This window comes from Dromiciops gliroides, chromosome 3, assembly GCF_019393635.1.
Source record: "Dromiciops gliroides isolate mDroGli1 chromosome 3, mDroGli1.pri, whole genome shotgun sequence".
Lineage (NCBI taxonomy): Eukaryota > Metazoa > Chordata > Mammalia > Microbiotheria > Microbiotheriidae > Dromiciops > Dromiciops gliroides.
The window spans coordinates 46,395,687-46,416,774 of NC_057863.1; the positions used below are offsets into that span (position 1 = coordinate 46,395,687).

A 21,088-nucleotide genomic window follows, 5' to 3' on the forward strand; every position below is an offset into this window, starting at 1 on the left:
TGTCTTCAGAGATAACTCTGACAAGCAAAAATCTCCCAGAATATTTTAGGAATCTATTTTATACCTAAAAATAGCTTTTCTCAATGTAATCTCATAACACATCTGAGTTCAACGAATAAATTCATTCAAGTATACAACTTTACTCTGCCCTCTAACAAAGCAAAGTCAAGTAATGTGGTCACCTGGTGAAGGCAAAAATCCATGATCTAACGTGGATATAATTTTCTAAGTTGTGGTAAGCATTGTGGTAGCAACATTCTCCCCATGTGCTTGAAAAGAGACTAGTTCAAAGTGTTTGCTACAAACCAAAATTATATCCTACACAAAAAGGCTTATTTTAATCTACTTCAATGTGGAACAAGTCCCATGAGGTACAAAACCCAGCCATATTCACAAAGGTGAACTCACACATCCTGAAATATGTTTAATGTTGGTAATTTGCTTGTCAGCAGGGCTTTGATGAACTTGGTCATCTAAAAAGGGCAGACTGGCTGACCCTTTGCTAAAAGGCCTCTCAACAAAGAAAACCATTGTTTTGGTAAATGCTTAGGAAGCCTTTGGAAGGCAAACAGAACAGAATAGCCTTGTAAAGCAAATCCTGTGATTCTGTATATTTGGGGGGGGGGGGGAGATTCTAGTATGCCAGTCCAATAGGCCTTGCATGTGTCTAGATTTTTAAAGTTATTCAAAAATCTTTTTTTCCAGTGTACTTTGAAATTAGTTTACTTATGATTATCATATTTAAGCTCCTTTGACCACTGTCTTCAGAACCAATAATTTTTAACATTTTTACCATAATATAAGACCTCATTACTTTGGAAGTTGAGACTGAAACTTTAAATACTTGAAAATGAAGCATTATAGTTAACTAAAAAACCCTTGATAGTTCAACCCTCATATTCACATTGATCATAAGGATAGACCAAATGAATACTTGTTCGTTATTTATATGGTTATATTTGGTTCTGGTATTTCTCTTTTCAAGCTATGATTTCACTAGCATATTAAATGGGGGAGGGTGCTTCTTCCCAAAGTCTAGCGAATACAGAATAGGGTAGGGGAGGGTAAAGATTGTTTCTTCACTGTTATATCTACTGTTTATTCAGGCTGGGATCTTATTTAGCCAACATTTCACAAGAAAGAGGGCCTCAGCTTACCTTTACTTAGCTAACTTCTTCATAGTTAATAAAAATGGTCATCAATATAAATTAACTGAAGGACCACTTTAGGAAAAGATGTACAAATTGTTTAGTTTTTCTAGTCGTGTCTGACACTTAAGCCAATTCTGGGTTTTCTTGGCAAAGATATTTGAGTAGTTTGCCATTTCCTTCTCCAAATCATTTTACAGGTGAGGAAACTGAGGCAAAGAGGGTTAGGTGACTTGTCTAGGGTCACATAGCTAAGTGTCCAAGGCCATATTTGAACTAAAAGTTTCTTCCTGACTCTAGGCCTAGCACTCTATCCACTGAGCCACCTAGCTGCCCCACCGCACCCCACCCCATAACAAATAAGTCCTCATCTATTCAAATGCTTGCTTAATAGGTACTTGTTAGGAAATCGGCTAACCTTTTCATGATCAAATACACGTGTTTTAAAATTTTTTAATTTAAAATTTTCTACAACTTAATTTGTCCTTTATTCAATTAGTCTGCTGTAGTGAGGTTTACAGTACTGGTAGGGGAAAGGACTGCCACTTTCTTTTCCAGAAAGATCCTTAATATATAAATAAAAATGAGAAAGAATGCCCAAGCTTCCAAACAAGCTTTTGATAATTAACTGGTTTTTCAAATGTTGCTGGAAAAACTAAAGGTTTCAATTCATGTAAAGACATTTCTCCAGTTCAAATACACAGATTATTAATGGGGCAAGCATTTAAAAGAAATGCACATACACACAGATGTGTAATCTAGGATTAATTTAAGATGCCAGGCAGGTGGGGTGAGGTATATATTTACCACATGGTTATCATGGGTATCATGGCTGGAGGATTATTAGCCACAAAAAAACTAATAAACTTTATTGATAGTGACCTTTATAAGCACGTTCCAAAAAAAGTAAAAGTGTCACTTTGCTAATTAGCACTAAGACTTAATTTCTAGACTCCATTACTGAGTAGAAAAGGTTACTGTAAAAGGAGATACTGGTGGGTGCTGAGTCTTATGTCATTCTTCAGATGGTTTGAAGCCCTGGTGTTAGCAGCATACATATTTAAAACTAAAAAGACCCTATGGCCTTTCTAGGGACATGGTCAACTCCCCCTACCACTTGTGGACACAGCAAAATCACTCAGATACTATTTACCTGTGACAAAAAAAATAGAAACCTATTCTTGAGGCAGCTGTTTTTCTAGATAACTTTATAACTTTTAAGTGTTGGAAACTTTTAGAAGTTGGGAACTAAACTGGTATGATATATAGAAACTCTAATTTCACAATCACTGATTTTAGTTGACCTGCATCAAACATTTAAAATGGTTTAAGTTTAGCCAACAGATATTTAAAAAGAAAGCCATAATGTTTGGGTCATTTTAGTCCTGCACTGATCACACAAAATGAACTGCAACTTCATATTCCGGATTCCAAGTACTGGACAAAAATTCAGAAAATGAGAATGCTTGTTAAGAACTTCAATGATTGCAAGTCAGTAATTACCAATTTTATTCAGTTCTCCCTCCCCCAAACCCAAAGCCTAATGAGACAAGGATCTATTTCCTTTCCAAATGTCTATGGTTACCAATTTTCAGCAGCAGTAGTCTTGAACTGAGAGCAGCTGAAGAAGTGTGATCTTTAAATTATAGGACTGGAACAGGAAGGTGAGAATATGTGTGATGTTTCAGCTTGTTCTGACTGGTTTTAGAAAAAAAAATACAAATGTGGTCCCTTGTCCTGAAAGGATGCATTAGGGATTTAGGTTTGGTTTTAGGTTTGTGATGGGTTTTGCTCCCCTCCAATATTAAATATTTTAATAAATGATCATATAGTTTAGTTCAGTTCTAATGTTGGTTTAAAAAACACATCCTGAAATTGAGACTGTGGCACAGGGAGAGCCAAGTTTGTACTCACTTTCTGGTCCACAGATTTGGTCAAATTTCCATTTTAAGACTATTTGCATATGGTGCACATCTTTTCAGCTGAACTCAAATCTGAAGAAGAATGCTATTAATTATTATTAACTGGAGAAATAATGATGCTCCCCAGAAAACACAATGGATTGGCCAGAGTACACTGGCCAGCCCTCACTCCCACTTATTTAATGGGAAGCAGGAGCTTCTGATTCTAAGCTTTGTCGTCCCCCCCCCCCCATTGGACATTCATTGGAATGGAACTCCCACAGGAGTCAATTCCCCCTTCAATGCAAGTCTGCCCATTCTCTTCTACTCGGCTAGACACCCAGAGTCAGTCAGTTTATGTCGGCCAGAGGACATGAATCCTGAGTCTTCCTGGCTGGCCGTCCCCTCTTTTTAAGTGTGAACTGTCAACAGGATATAACAATGCCACTTTTTAAGACTGAGAGGATTGTGGAGGGCAGTTGGGGGAATCACATTTGATCCTCACAACAACCATGGGATATAGATGATATTATCCCCATTTTACAGTCAAGGAAACTGAGGCAAACAGAAGTTAATGTGATCTGCCCAGGGTCACACAGCTTGTGAAAGTTTCTGAGGGATAGATCTGAACTCAGGTTTTCTTGACTCCAGGCCTCCTAACTACCTCAACTATGCAGACTATGTAGGAAAGAAAAGAAAAAGCCTAACTTCAGTGTAGCATGGCCATCTATGAAACTTCTGGTTTTAAAAGTAACTGCATACAGTCCTTTCTTAGGGTCCTAAAATACAACAGAATGACTTTTAAAAGCAAATCCAAACATATCCAAATGGTAATCACTACACAAAGCACACTGAAACACAAGGATATCTTGCTTAATATTACTGGCTCCACAAAAATGTTAGGTGCCATATTCATAGGGCCAGTTGGCTCTGATATTATGGGATTATGTAGGGGCAAAGGTGGTGGGTTCTCAAACAATTGTAGTGAGGTATGTGCGTGTGTGTTGGGGGCGATCAAGTCTTAGTGAGGTCCCTTGCAATAGTGCAAGTACACTGATGGAGGTCTGATGAAGGTAATGGTTATCCGCTTAGCTATACAGCCAATGAATCTGGCCATGTGACCATCAATCTAAAACAGCACTCTTCTATATTTAGGCACCTCCCAGACCTTTTAAGTCCAAGGTTCCAAGGCCTAAAGTCACCAGTGATTTGAACCAGAGTCCTCTGACTTGAAAATCTATGCTTTTCCCCTACACCAATTCTTTCTGGTCTTAAATTACCTTACACTACTTAGAATTAAATTACTTAACACAAATGCCAGGTCTTAAAACCACCAAATACAAAGGCTGCGTCAATCCTGGTGCATACACCCTTCTGTTCCAGGTTCTTTCTGCTACCTCATTAACTGATTAACCTCAAAAGTGCTTTTTGGTGGCACTGTGAATTAGTCCAGCCATTCTAGAAATCAATTTACAACTGTGCCCCGCCCCCCAAGCTATTAAATTATGCCATACCCTCTGACCCAGCAATGCTACTTGTTAGGTCTGTACTTCAAATCAAATCAAAGGAAAAGGCCCCCATATGTACAAAAATATTTATAGCAGCTCTTTTTGTGGTGGCAAAGAACTAAAAACTAAGGGAATGCCCATCAAGTGAAGAACGGTTTATCACTGTGATGGATATCAAATGATGGATCGGATGGTTTCAGAAAAACCGGAGAAGACTAGTATGAAATGTGAACAGAACCAGGAGAAAAATTTATATGGCATTTTAAAGATCTACTTTGAAAGACTTCACAACTTTGATCAATACAATAACCAAATTCAAAGACTGAATGATGAAACATGCTACCCACCTGCAGATAAAAAATAGAAAACTTTGTGTGTGAGAGAGTTTGGGAGGAAGGAGAAAGTTTTACTGCAGTAATCTGTTTTGCATCACTATACATACTGGTAATGAGTTTTGTTTTTCTGGCCCTCCATTTCTGGAGAGGGGGAAAAGGGAGAACATTCAGAACTTAAAGTTGAATAGAAAAAACAAACCCTCAACTAGTGCTGAAAATAAGGGCTTGGTTTTTATTTTGGGCTACCAATTCTTAGTGACTTAGGGAGTTTCAAATAGCAGTGGGTAAAGTTATGCTTAGTGAATTTCTTTAAATAAAAATTATACTAGTGGCATGACATTCTAGATTTAAAAGAGATCTTTCAGATTTTTTTTCAAAGATTTCCCACAAATATTAAGCCTTAAAAAAATACCTTCAGTCAATATTCATCTTTATGCAATTATGAAAGTCTTTGCTGGCAATCAAAATCCTTCAGCCTACCTTTACTGTTTCAATACATACTTTATACTACTAACTTACTGTCAACTTCTCTGGGCCTCATTTTCCTTATTTGTGAATCAAATGTGTTGGATTGGATGAGTTTTATGGTCCAACATTTATGATATCTACACCCTAGCTAAAATAAAATTCTTTCCATTAAACATCCTGCAGTTTCCTTCCTTTTATGTTCCTAAAGTATCCCTGTCCCTGTATTGGTGAATTTGTACTCCCTTTAAAATAGGGCTCCAATCCTAACTCAAAACAAAACAAAAACAAAACAAAAAACCCCACCAAAACCACCCTTACTTATAATAACCTTTACTCTGGACCTGCCACAGTGCTGATGGCTCTCTATATCAGTCACTAATTCCCCTTGGGGGCTTGCATTTGTTATTATCACCCTACTAGGGTGTCCCACTCCCTGAGGTTAGAGATTATTCTTACTTAAGCTTCCTCACAAGCTTTGCTAGCCAGGATTTTAACTACTGAATCATAAATACATTTAACTTTTAAAGAAATTTTTAAAAGATTTCCAACAGCTTACTAAAGTTAGAAGGTAACTTAGAGGCTCACACAAATAAGATGCTGTTTTTCAGAGATACTAAAATGAACAACAAACCATTTCCCAAACAAAATATTTCATTAGTATTGAGGAACACACTAAGTCTAAGTATAGTCTGTGCTGGTTTTGTGGGATGATCCTATCAATTGCTTACCTCTTAAGCAGCTTCCTCCACTTTCACATTTTAGGTTTAATGTCTATATTCATTTGGTTACCCACCCTTAGAAAAGATGCCCACTTCTAGATCCATAAAATCACATCTTTCCTGTAGTAGGTTCATCCATGTCCCAGTTGTTGCCTGATGTTCCCTTATCCCCAGGATTGATGACCCTCTACCATAATGGGTGGTCACATCCTATACAGAAACACTTTTCTCAACCAATGTGGATTAAAATTTCCAGCTCAGTACAACTTTCTTATTCTTGACTTCAATATAGATTCAGACTCCGAAAATCAGTGTTTGTCTATAAGCTCCTGAAGGAAAACACCTTCATAGTATCTTCAAAAATTACTCATCCTATAGGAGAAAAATAGTTGTAAGGCAACTAAAGTAACTGAGAAGCACTCCGCCATATACTACGTTATATGTGCAGAGGCATGGCTCACAATTAGATCAAATTATTAACTTCTAATAGGCAATATTCTCATTCTGGTTGAATATAATTTTGACTGTTAAAAATGTCAAGAATCTTAAATGATGTTTTGGTATCTGAGCCAAACAAAAGTACCATCTTTTAAAGTGAGTTTTAATCTACCTCTAGTCCTAAGAAATTGGTGTTCACCAAAACTATACCAATAATGGTATCTTTAGAAAGACTTGAGAAAATTTTCTAAAAGTTGGTAACCTGTTTGCCCAGCTTGGTATGTATTTAGCTTAATATGGACCATTATCATCATTCCTTTCCCTTAATATTTTCTTATCAAACCAAAGCTATCTCTTCCCATATGAAAAAATGCTCTAAATCACTATTGATTAGAGAAATGCAAATTAAAACAACTCTGAGGTACCACCTGACACCTATCAGATTGGCTAATATGACAAAAAAGGAAAATAATAAATGTTGGAGAAGCTGTGGGAAAATTGGAACACTAATTCATTGTTGGTGGAGCTGTGAACTGATCCAGCCATTCTGGAGAGCAATTTGGAATTATGCCCAAAGAGCGATAAAGCTGTGCATACCCTTTGACCCAGCAATACCACTTTTGGGTCTTTTTCCCAAAGAAATCATGGAAAGGGGAAAGGGGAAAGGGACCCACGTGTACCAAAATATTTACAGCTGCTCTTTACGTGGTGGCAAGGAATTGGAAGTTAAGGGGATGCCCATCAATTGGGGAATGGCTGGACAAGTTGTGGTATATGAATACAATGGAATACTATTGTGCTGTAAGAAATGATGAGCAGGAGTTCAGAAAAACCTGGAGGGTCTTGCGTGGGCTGATGATGTGTGAGATGAGCAGAACCAGAAGAACATTGTACACAGTATCATCAACATTAAGTGTTGATCTACTGTAATGGACTATATTCTTCTCACCAATGCAATGGTACAGAAGAGTTCCAGGCAACTCATGATTGAAGATCTCCAAATCCAAGGGAAAAAAAAAAAAAAAGAACTGTGGAGTATAGATGCTGAATGAACCATACTATTTCTTTTGTTTTTGGTGCTAATGTTTTTCTATTTTGAGGTTTTTCATCATTGCTCTGATTTTTCTCTTATAACATGACTAATGCAGAAATAGGATTAATGTTATTATGTGTATATGTGTGTGTGTGTGTGTGTGTGTGTGTGTATATATATATATATATATATATTTATAGATAACCTGCTGTCTAGGAGAGGGGGGAGGGAGAAAAATCCGAAACTGGAAAGCTTGTATAAACAAAAGTTGAGAACTATCTTTACATGTAATGGGAAAAAATAAAATACTTTATTAATTTAAAAAAAACTTTCTTATCATGCAAGGTTTCGTTCTCCCTTTTACTCCAAACTACTTAATAGTTGGGGCCCATTAATTAGCCAATACCAGCAGTATCCATTCAAGGTAATATTTCTTTCTAATAGCATGGATGAGATGGAGGACACACATGCATTCGAACAACAGGTGACCTCCCTTCTTGACTACTACACCGGTGGGTTTAGTTATGTGTAAATGAGTGGCAAAGGCAAGTTTAAGAAGCTGGCACTGGTAAGCCAAATGGCCTTTCCCTGCTTGATTTAAAAGAATCAGGTATTCTAACATGTTTTCATTTGCCTAGAATATATTTATGTAATAACATCTTAAAGCAATAAATAGAAGTGAACCAAAACCCACCATCAACACCATTCACTGAATTTCACAACATAAAGTTTTAAAAATCCAAAATTGATTATACCCATTAAAGTCTTGTTTTGATGCTTCATTTTGATGTCTAAGTAGCCTATACCAGTTGACACAAGTTAATCTTTAAAAAGTGATAAATTTTTCAGACACAGCAACCTCCTATGGTGAAGTTGTGATCTGTCAGTAAGGAAGTTTGGCTGAACTAACTAGAGGCATAAGTGAGTATTCAGGTTTGAAGGTCTGTCACTATTAAATATCTTTAAATATCTGTGTCATTCTCAAGAAGAGCTACTCTAGGGAATGGCGAATCAAGCAACCTGCTACCTGTTTTTTTTTCTGAATTTCACTGATGAACATTCCTCAGGGAAGCATCAAAGCTCTTCATCAATGAGACTAAACAATTCTAATGTACCTGAAGTATTCTTACAGCTTAGCTATGATCTTTTTGACCACAGCTACCCATTTTCTGGTTTAGAACAAACCACATTTCTTCTTGTTCACAATGCAAGCTGATTTGTATTTACTTATACTAACTTCTAAGGGCTCCCAAATGGGAGCGTTACCTTATGGTCATGTTAGATTTTTTTTTTTAATTTTCTTTTGTTTTTGCAGGGCAATGAGGGTTAAGTGACTTGCCCAGGGTCACACAGCTAGTAAGTGTCAAGTATCTGAGGTCAGCTTTGAACTCTATCCACTATGCCATCTAGCTGCTGAGAAATCGATAGGCTAAAGTTTCATTGTTGAAATTTGACTTTTCAAGGGAGCTAGTCTCCTAGAGAGTGGGCAACCATCCTAGTTATTCACTGTTAACAGATAACCTTCATGAACAGATGGAGAGAATGCTTCTTAATGAAGAATCACTGTAATATAAAAGTCCTGGACCTGCTGCCACTCATCTTCCTGAGTTTAAATCTGGCCTTACGCTTACTAGTTACCCTGTCTGTCTCAATTTCCTCATCTGTAAAATGAGCTGGAGAAGGAAATGGCAAAGTATTCCACTATCTTTGCCAAGAAAACCCCAAATAGGGTTACAAAGAGTCAGACACAATGGAAAAATGACTGAACTATTTAATGTTTTTTGTTTGACTAGAAAGGTATTAACTTCACCTAGTCTTTCTTAAGGTGAAGGACCTTTCAAAGTATTTGAATTAAAGGGAAAGAACAAGCAGGACAGATGAAAATGAGAGGCTCTGTAGAAACAGAAAGGTACAAAGGTACAGTGTGTTTAAAAAAGCTTCTTAGAACCCTGGAAAATGGATGAGCACAGCTCTAGAAGGCTACTAGAAGAGCAGCAGACAGACACAGGAGGCAGCTGACATAAGAAGTCTACTCAACTTGGGCATTCCAGGTGTGCTTTGAACACAAAAGAATCAGATCATAGGAAACCATCAGGAAATGTCAGAAGGTATATCTGGTGGGGGTTGGGAGGAGAGTTAATTTTGGTAACCTCTTTGAGTTATTAAAAGTGAAATGTCAATAGAGCAAAGTCTGGTTTAAAAGGGGCTCTCATCCACACAGCCTGAAACAGGGTTTGACTGCTAGACATGAGTAAAAAGTCATTTACAAGATCACATTCCTATCTCAATGTTAATATGAAAATCTGACAGAAGAGAAATCTGAGAAGAAAATTCATTCCTCAAATTTATTCCAGGCCAGTATGGGGGAGAGAGAACAGTCAAATTTCTCCTGTAATTTTGTATTTACCTAGTAAAACACTTCTTCCTAATACCACAGAACATTTTAAAAGTTCAATAAAGATTTCAAATAACTAAAAACATAATAAAAAGTAGCTTGAGTTGTTTAAAAAAATGTTCTTTAGAGTGCAGGCTCCATCAAAGCAGGGATCATCTTACCTAAACTGTGCAGATTATCTCCTCCACTTAGCTAGCACACAGTAGGCACTTATTGCATTAAAGGAAATAAAACCTGGGTAAAGGATGAGAAATCAAAACTATGGAGGAACAAAGTAATGTATATATGAATATGTATACACACATATACATACATACATATTAACATATATAAGAGAGAGAGAGAGAGAGAGGGAGAGGGAGAGGGAGAGAGAACACCAAGAAATGGCAGGCAGAAATGAAGTCTTTTTATTAGTAGGCCCAAAGTTCATTTTTTAAAATGAGACTCAAAACTTATTTATGAATGGAATCAATAAATCAGTTACCTATGCTTATCTTTACCAATAATCAGTTAATTCACTACACATTTAAATCACTCAAAATTTTAGAGCAGGATGGGATCTCAGAGATCCAGTCTAGGTCTTCATTAGAGCTGAGGAAACTGAGGCCCAACTAACTTGCCCTAGATTCACATGGCTAATAAGTAACAGAATAATGACTAGAACCCAAGTTGCATTCATGTTACTTACATCTATTCATCTGAAAGCATTACATGTCTATTTCTAAAGAATGTACTTAATGAAATTAAAAATTAAAACCTTTAAAGATTAGCAATAACCCCCCCCAAATGTGATCCATGTTTAATATTTTGTTGTATCATCTAAATGGAGAGCTCCTTCCTAATTTACATTTCACAGATACATGCTCTAAGAATCAATCACTAAAACAAAGGACTATATAAATATATATATATATACACATATATATGTCATGAGTCAGAAGAGATCTCTAAAATAATGTTCTTTCCAGTCCTAACACTTATTCAATTTACCAGTTTTACATACTAACAAAACTTAAAAAAAATACTAGACAGCTCTTCTAAAAAAGCAAAACATGAGAAACACAAACACAAGCACATCAAGCCAAATAAAACCAAGATGACAAAATGTTATTATGTTTTCTAGGCAGCACGTAATGTAGCTGAATGTGATGGGCACACACACACTTATCTAGGGTCTTCTCAGATGAAAGAGATGGTGGCTCAATCCAAACTGCACCAGAATTCACACAAATGTGCTCGTTGCCAGGCATACCTTAAAGAATTCATTAAAGCTTTGTGCAAGTTTTGAAAAGATCATTTGGCCTCAACCTCTTGTAATTAAACACAAGATCAATGTAAAGCTAATCAATATTCAGCAAATACAGCGTAACCCCCAAGTGTGCTAAAGCAGATATATAAAGATAAGCACCTTTTGTGCCATAAAATGAATTCACTACTTCATTCCACATTAAAAAAAAAAAAGGAAAACCAAAACCTATCACATTCCTGTGAGAAAGCGGTTGGCTGCAGTTTACAAATTAGTAATGCATTTCTAGTGATTTTCAGCAATCACATTGGATGTTAAAGTTTCTCGCCATAAATAGCTCTGACTACTTTGATACCTTTGTCTCGTTCCATCTCAAATTTCTCAATTTGAAATGTTTTGCATTAAACCACCTTATGACAAGACTTTAGTGCAATAAACTGATACAAAAGATAAACTTTTAGATTAACTGTATATTCAGTGTAGAATACCTTTACAAAATCACATTAAAATGTGTTGATTTCCCATGTCGATTTTCAAGACATGGATTAATTTGCAAATTCAATTTAATGCAGTGGAAGAGAAAATTCCTGAGCATAAATAGGATTTATGTTGTATATAATTTGACCGTTAAAAAAATATCAAATTGTATTTAGATGATTTAATTTTGTTTTGGTGCCCTCTATGCCATTCTAACCACCAAGTGAGTAATTAAGCTCCCCTCCCAGTTCAAATAAATTACAAAATTAAGACCATGTGTGATGACGAGAAGCTAGCAGAGTGCAAAGCAGTTCATGCATACAATTTTGCATGTATGCATTCCATACTTAAGCATTCATACCTATCCCAGAGGGTCTTTGATTCCTGTAACTTGTTCAAATGGAACGCTTGGTAGAAAGCAGTTGAAGGATTCCTGCGAGATCCAAGAATCAAATGTAAATGATGTTGAGAATATACACAAATTATTTTTAAAACATAAAGATGATAGAATTTAGGCATGTAATTGCTTTCATTTTTTTTTTTAAACAAAAGGGGCTTGTTTAAAAACACAGGTGTGAAATTTGAAAAAAAAACTAGCTAACCTTAACCTGGCTCAGTAACAGTTGTGCAGGATCATTATTTGACCAATAAACAACTATGAGATAGAATTCTAGCTGAATATTATTGCTTTTATCTAGTTCTAAGCATATAGAAACCAATTCACATTCTAGTCAACAGTCTGTTTTGAAGAAAATATGAATATCGGTACTTCCCAAATACATGTCCATTTGGCAATAAGTGTTTCAGTACAGTCTACATATCTAAACCTGTATATTACACATTCTAAGTAAAATTGATACAGTTCAAAATATTTTGTTTAGTTTCAATTTACTTCTTTTCTTTTTTATAGTATTTCCTGACTGTTAATGTTTAAAGCTGGAGATTATGATAAAATTCCTATTTTCAGAATCTATCCAAGTGCCTGGGTACCTCAAAGAGATGCACTCTCAGAACTGGTTGGTGTTCATCTACCAATCTACCAGTGTCACCTTCCTCCCCCCACTCTATTCTCACATTCTGCTGATCTACTTTGGCACTGAATCCCTTAAATACACTGAGGTCAGATTTGAGGGTGGCCCAAGCATAAGCCATCATCAGGAAACAAGCAATCATGCACATATTCCCGACTTCTTGTCCAAAACAGCACCCTAACAACCATGTCAAACTTGACTAACATCTTGCATCTCAAATAGAAATATCACAATACTTATAGCAAACATTCACTTCATGTACACAAGTAAGATCAACAGCATATTCTTTCTATGTAGTGTGGCATAACATTCAGCAACCTGGCATTGTAGGTCAAAAGTGGTACACAAAGTGATTCCTAAACACAGAAAAAGTGCACAAATGCACAATGGGGGCATGGGTGACAATCTATTCCAGTACCCTTTTTGTCTGATTTTAGATATGTGTGGGTTACACCTTACGGGCTTAAACTGTATACCCACCCCCCTTTTAAAAAGTTAGATAGCTTCTCAAAGGATTGACCCAACAGTTAAAGTGTTAAAAAAGTGTTAAAATTCTAGCTAGTCTGTCTAAAATATCTAATGAGCGGTCACCAATAAATGATGAGCTTTAGCAAGAGTTTAGACTTTTAAGCACTTATTAAGGAGAATAAGAATGTGGTGAAGAGAGGGAAAGGCCTAGATTCATCTATTAAAGGGAGTGCATTTCTAGCTCCACTCTCCACCAGAGTCCTGACGAAAGAGATCGATGGAGAGAGCCAGCCTCGCCCCTTCACTACCAGACGCCAAAGAAAAGCCGCGTGGCTTGCCCTCAGAAGCCTTCTCATAGCAGAGCTTTCCTACAGTAGCTCTCCAGCAGGTGGCGTCATTCCAATCATTATAATATGATCTTTCCCCAATGTGGGAAATAGTCAACATTTAACATTTCAAATAAATCTGTTGACTCCCATCATAAATAGCTAGATTTTTATTTAGTTTTGGTTTAGATGCAATATACTAATTATAAGGACATGGTGTGTTGAGGTTTGAGTTGTTCTTTTTCTTTCATTGATACAGGGAACTGTTGATGAGGAAACTCCCTGTACCACTGTAGATTGGAGTGTGCTCTGCACTTGGCCAGAATGTGAAGTCCATTAAAAATGAGATTCTACCTAGAGTTTAATACATGGTCTCCTGCACCTATCTCCATAATGCCATACCAAGTCATTGTATACAACTCACTGACCTCTCCATCAGATTAAGAGTCACTTTGGGTCTTTGCTGATAGTTAGTTCATCACTAGTTCTGAGGCATCATGACCTAAGTGAGTAAAGTGATGGTCTCAAGAGTCTGGAAGATCTGGATTCAAATGCCACCTTGGACAAAGCCATTGATTGTTGTGTATTACTGGGCAAGTCACTAAACGGGGTCCCCATGTGGAACCAAAGACCCCCAAAGTCTCTGGGTCCATCATTTTGTGTGCCCTAAGCATTTCTTAAATTTACACTCAGGAACCATTTTTTGTATAATTCATGTAACAGCACCAATGGGAAAAATAATAATTGCTAGGAAGGAAGAATCTATTTGGTTTTTGTTTTTCTTGTGGGGCAAATGAGGGTTAAGTGACTTGCTCAGGGTCACACAGCTAGTAAATATCAAGTGTCTGAGGCCAGATTTGAACTCAGGTCCCCCTGAATCCAAGGGCTGGTGCTTTATCCACTGCGCTACCTAGCTACCCCTAATCTACTTGGTTTTAAGGAATATAGTGTTGTTTCTAGACCTCTCAGAATCATAGAAGAACTGGCCCTTTGGAAGACTTAGCTCTACAATGGCAAATTTTTCAAAGAAAAAAATTTGTATTATAAAAATACAAAAAAACTTTTGAAAAAAATCAACTTGGAAGTTATTAAATCTGAAAGCCAAAATTCACATAAAAAATGGAATGCTAAGTAATGTACTTGAAAAATAGGATGTGACCTCCTTGAAGGTAAGGAACTTGTTTGTTTCATTTCTAATATCCCTAACACCTCACCTCACACATAATCGGACTTTTCAATTCAAATGGGGGGGGGTGCGGCGGCTCGAGGGGAGCAGTCGGGGAAGAGAGACACAGACCCTCAAAAAAACACCATGATCTTTTCTTTAATTTAAAACTTAAAATTTAAGAAATGAAATTATATAAAAAATGTTGGTTTTAAATTATGACATTCCAAAAGCTCAGTTTTGCACATGTGGATTTCTTCTATATAGTTCAAAATATTAAAAAAGTAAACAGGTTCTAAATTAAAAGTGTTTTTAGAGGTATAGTAAGCAGCTGAGATATTAAATACTATACACAGACAAAGACTTCAGAACACAAGCACATTCAGTTTGAGGAAATGTTATAGTCATACTGAAGAAAACCAAGCCATAATGCTAACTATGTGGGTGTGAGTCTTCTATGTGGTATGGGAGAGATTTAAGAGGAAAAAAAGGTTCCAAAAGAAGCATCACAAAGATGAAGTCAGTCTTACTGTGACAAAAGCAGAAGCCTATGTGATACTTGAATCAGACATAAATTGAAGGGCTTACATTCCCTTATAGGGATAAGAATAGAAACAATTGTCTCAAAAATTGATTTATATAAAGAGATTAAAGGAGTTATCTCTGTGTAGCCTATCTAAACAAGAATTGCAGGGAAAAAGGGGAAATGATAGCTATTTATAAATGCTGAAAGGTCTGAACATCAAAGGGTATTTTATTTCAGTGACAAAGTTTAAAAAACTTAAATTGGGGGGAAATGGTATTACCAGAAAGTATTTCAAGGTTATAAACAGCCTACTAAACACAGATAAAGACACTAACAGGTGAGCTATTAAGAAACCAACTATTAGAAAGGAATTTTGGATTTGGGGTAGCTTTGTTCACAAATTCCCTTCCTCTTCTGAGGAAAGAGGGTTTGAAACCAGTTTTGCAACAACCTATATCAGCCTTTGCCATCAAAAGCTTCTGTTCAATATTCTTCAAAGTGTCCATAAAAGTTATTAATTTAATGCAGTAAAAAAAATTTTTAAAAACCCAAAGGTATTATTTTTATTATTATCTACGTTTAATTGTCATCAAAAATTGTCATTTTTCTACAGACCATTTGCAGATATTTTTGAAAACCAGTCTGCAAAACATTCTCTGTACCAGTTTACTACTCCTGGCACACATACCTAATACTGGAAGCATGCCCTTTCCAGGACCCTGAATGTGGCACAGCAGGAGGAAGTGACTCAAAGCCCAGATAACGTATCCACCTTTTCTTTAGCAAGAGAATCTTTGTTGGAAAAGCAGCTATGATACAGGGAGAAAAGAAAACCTCAGCTGTATTTTTAAAAAAAGGGAAAGAAAAAAACACCCAAACGCTGGAAGCTTAAAGTGAGATAAAGGAACTGTGAATCCAATACAGGGGTTAAGACAAACTACCCACACAATTTCTCAATCAAAAGCTTATGTCTGTCTCTCCACTACTTTAAAAGGTTCCCCATAGATTACAAACTAGGAAAATAAACAGCCCTGAAAATAAATGCATTTCTGAACACCTGGGGCAAATACTACCAATATGTGCCTGATAATTTCTTAAATTACCCCCTTTGAAAAGGGCTGGTCCCTATACCTAACTGAAGCTGAATGACTTCACTTTTTCTTTCTTCCATTTCCCCAAAGCAGCTCACTTGGGGTGGTAGAGATAAGAAGGATATAACCTTATCAATTAAGTTTATTTCTATTTTTAATTTCAGGAATACAGCAAAAAATCCCAGAGGGCTAATACTAACAGACTCAATCACACAAGTTAACAGACCCAAACTGGGTCAGGAGGGCAGTGAACAGATAATGCCACTCTGAAAGGACCAGGGAAAAGAAGAGGTCTCAGATTGAGCTGTGAAAATGGCAGGACAGGAGCTCAGGCCAGACATCCCTGGCCTCCTCTTCCAACCAAGTGAGCAGGGTCCAACACTACCATAAAGTCCAAAGTCAGGAAGAAGGCTGGGAAAATGAGCAAACAAAAAAGGAACTGACCATAAAAAGATAATGTTCCAGGGGAAGATCAAGACTACATATAGCAACTAAAACAACAATACTGTCATTACTTTTAACCCTGTTTTAAGAAACATGAATTTTGAATTCACTTAGATTAAAATGCAGTGTTTCTGTATAACTACTTCCCTGAAGTAATACAACTTATATGCAAACATTGATACAGAAGAAATCAGTTTAAATAGCAAAGAGTAACTCATTCTCCACCAGTCCCCTGGAATTTTATCACGGATTTGTTCAAAGCAAGATACTCTTGTACTTCAATCAATACTAATAATATAGTTTTGTATGGGTCTAAAAGAAATTTTTTGTTCTGGCTCCAGGAGACTCAAATCTTCCCTGGTCCCTACTTACCTCAATGTGTTCATGATAAGGTTTGTCAAATTAAATTTTTACTGGAAAAAGCACTACTTTTCTATGTAAGTTTTAAAAGCTCCAAGAAGCATTTTAATATAAGCCACAGAAGAAAAACTTGCTGTTTCCAAGAGCTTCCAAAGTGTCTACAATACATCTCCAGTAAGTGTAGCCTAGAATATTTATAAACCAGTTTTCATTTTGACAGTAGTCATGAAACGGTCTAGTGAAAAGTCAAAGGGAGAACAGTCAACGTTTCCACAAAGCTTCTCTAGCCCCATCATTCTCCATTTTGTCTCCAGATAATAACTGTACAACACATTTTGGCTTTTGCCTTGTCTTATATCCTCTAATTGCTTCATTGTGTCTTGTCCTAACAAAATAAGCTCCATGTGGGCAAGGCATACTTTTGTATCCTGAAGAGTCCTACTAGACATAAAACAAGTATTTCATAATTAGTGACTAAAAGACATTGAAAAGTCAACTTTAAGACCAACAAGAGAAAAAAGTACCAAAATAACAATCAACAAGACCCCTTCAAAACAAGGTTCTTAATGGTTTGTTTTTTTTTAGTCTGGATAGAGACCATTTCTTGGAATGTTTTTCAATGAATAAAATAACATTAACATTTTTTTTAAAAACATTTTTTAAAAACCTCATGAACCTCAGTTATGAGGACCAATTTACTATTTATTTCAAAAGGAAGTTGGACCTTCTTATAGGTGTTTTGGTAAATTAATTAATAACCCCAACTCAGCTTACAGAATACATATAAATAGACTTGAGGGAATGTTTAAAAATACTTTAAGACAGGGGGCTGCTAGGTGGCATAGTGAATAAGGCACTGGCCTTGGATTCAGGAGGACACTTGACACTAGCCGTGTGACCCTGGGCAAGTCACTTAACCCTCATTGCCCTAAAAAACAAACAAAAAACCAAAAATACTTTAAGACAAATTGCAAATAATCTTCCCTCTGTTAAAATGAAAGGGTCCCCCTAAGGACTTGTTTTTTTTTTTACTGTACACACTTAAGATCAATAAAACTGTACAATGTTTTTTTCTAAAATAGCTTTGTTGGTTATTAAGATTTTATCAATGTTATTAATAAAACATCTGATTAGAGATTTATTTAATCTTAACTGGCATCCAACCAGAAGGCAGAATTAACTTAAAAGATTAATTCATTCTTTAAAAACAAATGTTAAATATAGCTCCAAAGACTTGGCTTTAAATTTTACAAAGAGAACAATATGCAAGTTTAAACTTAATTCATCGTCTCAGTGGGGTCTGGAGTCTGGTTTGGAGCAAGGATTGTTAAAGGCACTACTGTTTAAGTTGGACTTGAAGCCAACATTCTGCTTCTGTCACTTTCTAGCTGTTACTAAAGGGCAGATCACGTGCTTTCTCTAGGCCTCAACCTCATCTGAGTACCTACTCATTTCATGTACCTACCTTCATACCTACTTGTCAGGGTGGTTGGGAAGCTCTCACACCTCTACATGGATGCAAAAATATAATTACTGCTTAAAGCTGTTGCAAAGAAACTTAAACCCATCAGGTTTAACTGTAAATTGTAATTTCCAGAATAGGAAAAGCTCAAGAACTAATCTACACAAAAAGGAGAAACACTAACTGGTCTCTCATGGTAAATAGTTAAGTTTAAAAGTTCAGGCATGCTCTTTGAGAAACTAAAAAATAGGACCAAGATACAAGGCAAAGGCAGGATTTTAACCTAAGGACAGCTGGAGACAGCAGCTGAGTAGACACACGGATCCCAGCCACTTAAGAAGCAGTTGTCCGGATGTGTCTGATATTACCTGAGGAATCATTACGAATCTGAAGTGGGTACAATATAAAGCATACCATGAAAGTTTTAGGAAATGCTGCTTAATAAACAACAGAAGCTGTATACTTTGGAGGGTAGCAATAACTTTTGCCTTAGGCAAGGCTAGAAGTTGCTCAATTCAAGGAATATTAAGTTAATATTTTGTGCAACTCAATTTATTATAGTTGTATTGAGTCAACTAAAGATTTAAATTATTAATCAGGCTAGCCTTGTCTTAATTATACAATCTCGAAATGTGAAGATGTGCAAACTGGACAGTTTTGCTAGGCAGACTTCCCCCAATGTTAAAAACACCATCACTATTCAAGCTTCTAAGGATCTATACAAAAACTTTAATTATTTTCATCTAATTTCTTCCAATAACAAATTTTGCTCTTCCACTACATCATTCAAAGAGCAGCAACAAAAGTAGGAAGCCAACATTCCGATAGTTCATAAACAGACCTACTGGCAAAGTAAATGCAAGCATTAACGAGCATCGGTGGAAAACCTAAAACTAAACCAAATATGACCAAAGCTTCAAGGTCACAGTATTACATCATGAGAAGTATTAAACACACTTTTTGCAACTACAAACCATACTTCTTTAATTCCCTATCTTTTCTTCTGCCTCACTCTTAGAAAAATAAGTTTTATCAACCATTCTATTAGGAAAGCAATTCATCTTGCCATCCATTGCTGTATCTATGGCCCTTTGTCATTGAACCCTGACATAAAACAGTCATGTGCCATGGATCAGAGCAGGCTGCCTAACCCAATCTTTTGGTTCAGCAAAAAGCAGGCTCAGCTTCATCCCAAATGACTGAGTTCCAGACTCAAGAACTCCACTCCTATTTAGTATCACTATTTTCAGATAATCCCAACCCAAAACATTTAAGAATTAACATCACCTTTAATCTCATGACAATACATGCAAATGATTTGCTAGTAGGACTATTCAACAAACACCTTTAAAAAGATCCTGAAACTGTTGTATAAATAAATGGACGAACACAACACTTTAATTTTTTCTATTACTACCCATTTCAGCCCCAAGTCTCACTGAACTGAGAATCTATTAAGCAAAGGAGGCACGCCCATTGCTGCAGCTTTCTTGCACTGTTTATATCTATTCATTTTAGAAGCAGATTTGTTCATTAAAGGAGGTGCCACTCAGCTCCCTAGAAAAGTTAACAATCATAGATTTTATTTAGTGCTAGTGATGGCAGAAGGCACAACAGATATGCCAAATAGATTTTTTTCTGGAGGCAGGCCAACTGTCTGAAATTCTATGGATACTGATGTTTGGCTAATTATTCATCAACAGTATAGTAACTTGCCCTCCCTCAAAGAACTCAGTAGAGGGTGGAGGTATCTTTAGTGCTTGAAAGCAATCAGCTATAAGTCAGGGTCAAAGTTATGTGTGAGCTAATATAAACCAGCTATGTATGAGCAATGATCCCATAACACCAAGGGATTTAAACATGCAGTTTCTCTTTCTCCTTTCAAATGAGTAACTCCAATAAGAATCTTGTTCACTTCAGCTGTAGATATTCCTATAAACAAACTTCAAAGCAAAGAATAACCACACAATCTCAATTCTACTTCATGGTAAACATTTGCAGAATTACTTTGCTTTTATATTTCAATAAAAGGAACAGAATATGGCACAAAGCAATGGAGATCTAAATCACAATATTAATATCTCTAAGCACAATTTAGTGCTTCTCTTATGTGCCAATATCTAACCCCTCAGTCTTCCAATGCATAATGCCTGGTCATTGGTTATGAGCTCTCTAAGAAGAAAATCCTTTACCAGAATTTAGGAATATGTCCCATGAAGGGATCCTTACAACAGTCTTACTGCTGCAGTTGACAGTTCACAATTGCGGCCATTCATCAGAGTTCCTGGAATGGAGCTAGAAATGGTCAGCTATCTCTGGAAAGAGATCTGTAGTCTGCTCCTTTCCCAGTAGGTCAGTTTAATATTCTGCACCTCCCCAACCCCCTTTTAAAGAGAAAAAGGAGTCTTTCAAACATTAGCAAGTTTAAGGAAACTGCTAATATCCGCCCAACACTGTCCACAATTTTTTTAAGACCTATTCAAAGCCACCAGTACATAGCATCCTACATTTCAAGTTTAACCAAAAAGACTCCTTCAATTTTAGACA

General features: G+C 36.4%; 1 protein-coding gene across 2 annotated transcripts in view; it reads right to left on the reverse strand.

The window, feature by feature from the left end:
* TSC22D2 (TSC22 domain family member 2) overlaps positions 1-21,088 on the reverse strand; it is a 50,621-nt gene that overhangs the window by 24,615 nt on the left and 4,918 nt on the right. The window contains exon 2 of one of the 2 annotated variants that reach the window (XM_043996393.1): positions 12,030-12,101. The exons of the other annotated variant lie outside the window; for it this stretch is intronic. Coding sequence (XP_043852328.1) covers positions 12,030-12,101 — 72 coding nt within the window. The remainder of the gene's footprint in view (positions 1-12,029; positions 12,102-21,088) is intronic. 2 annotated transcript variants of the gene reach the window in all.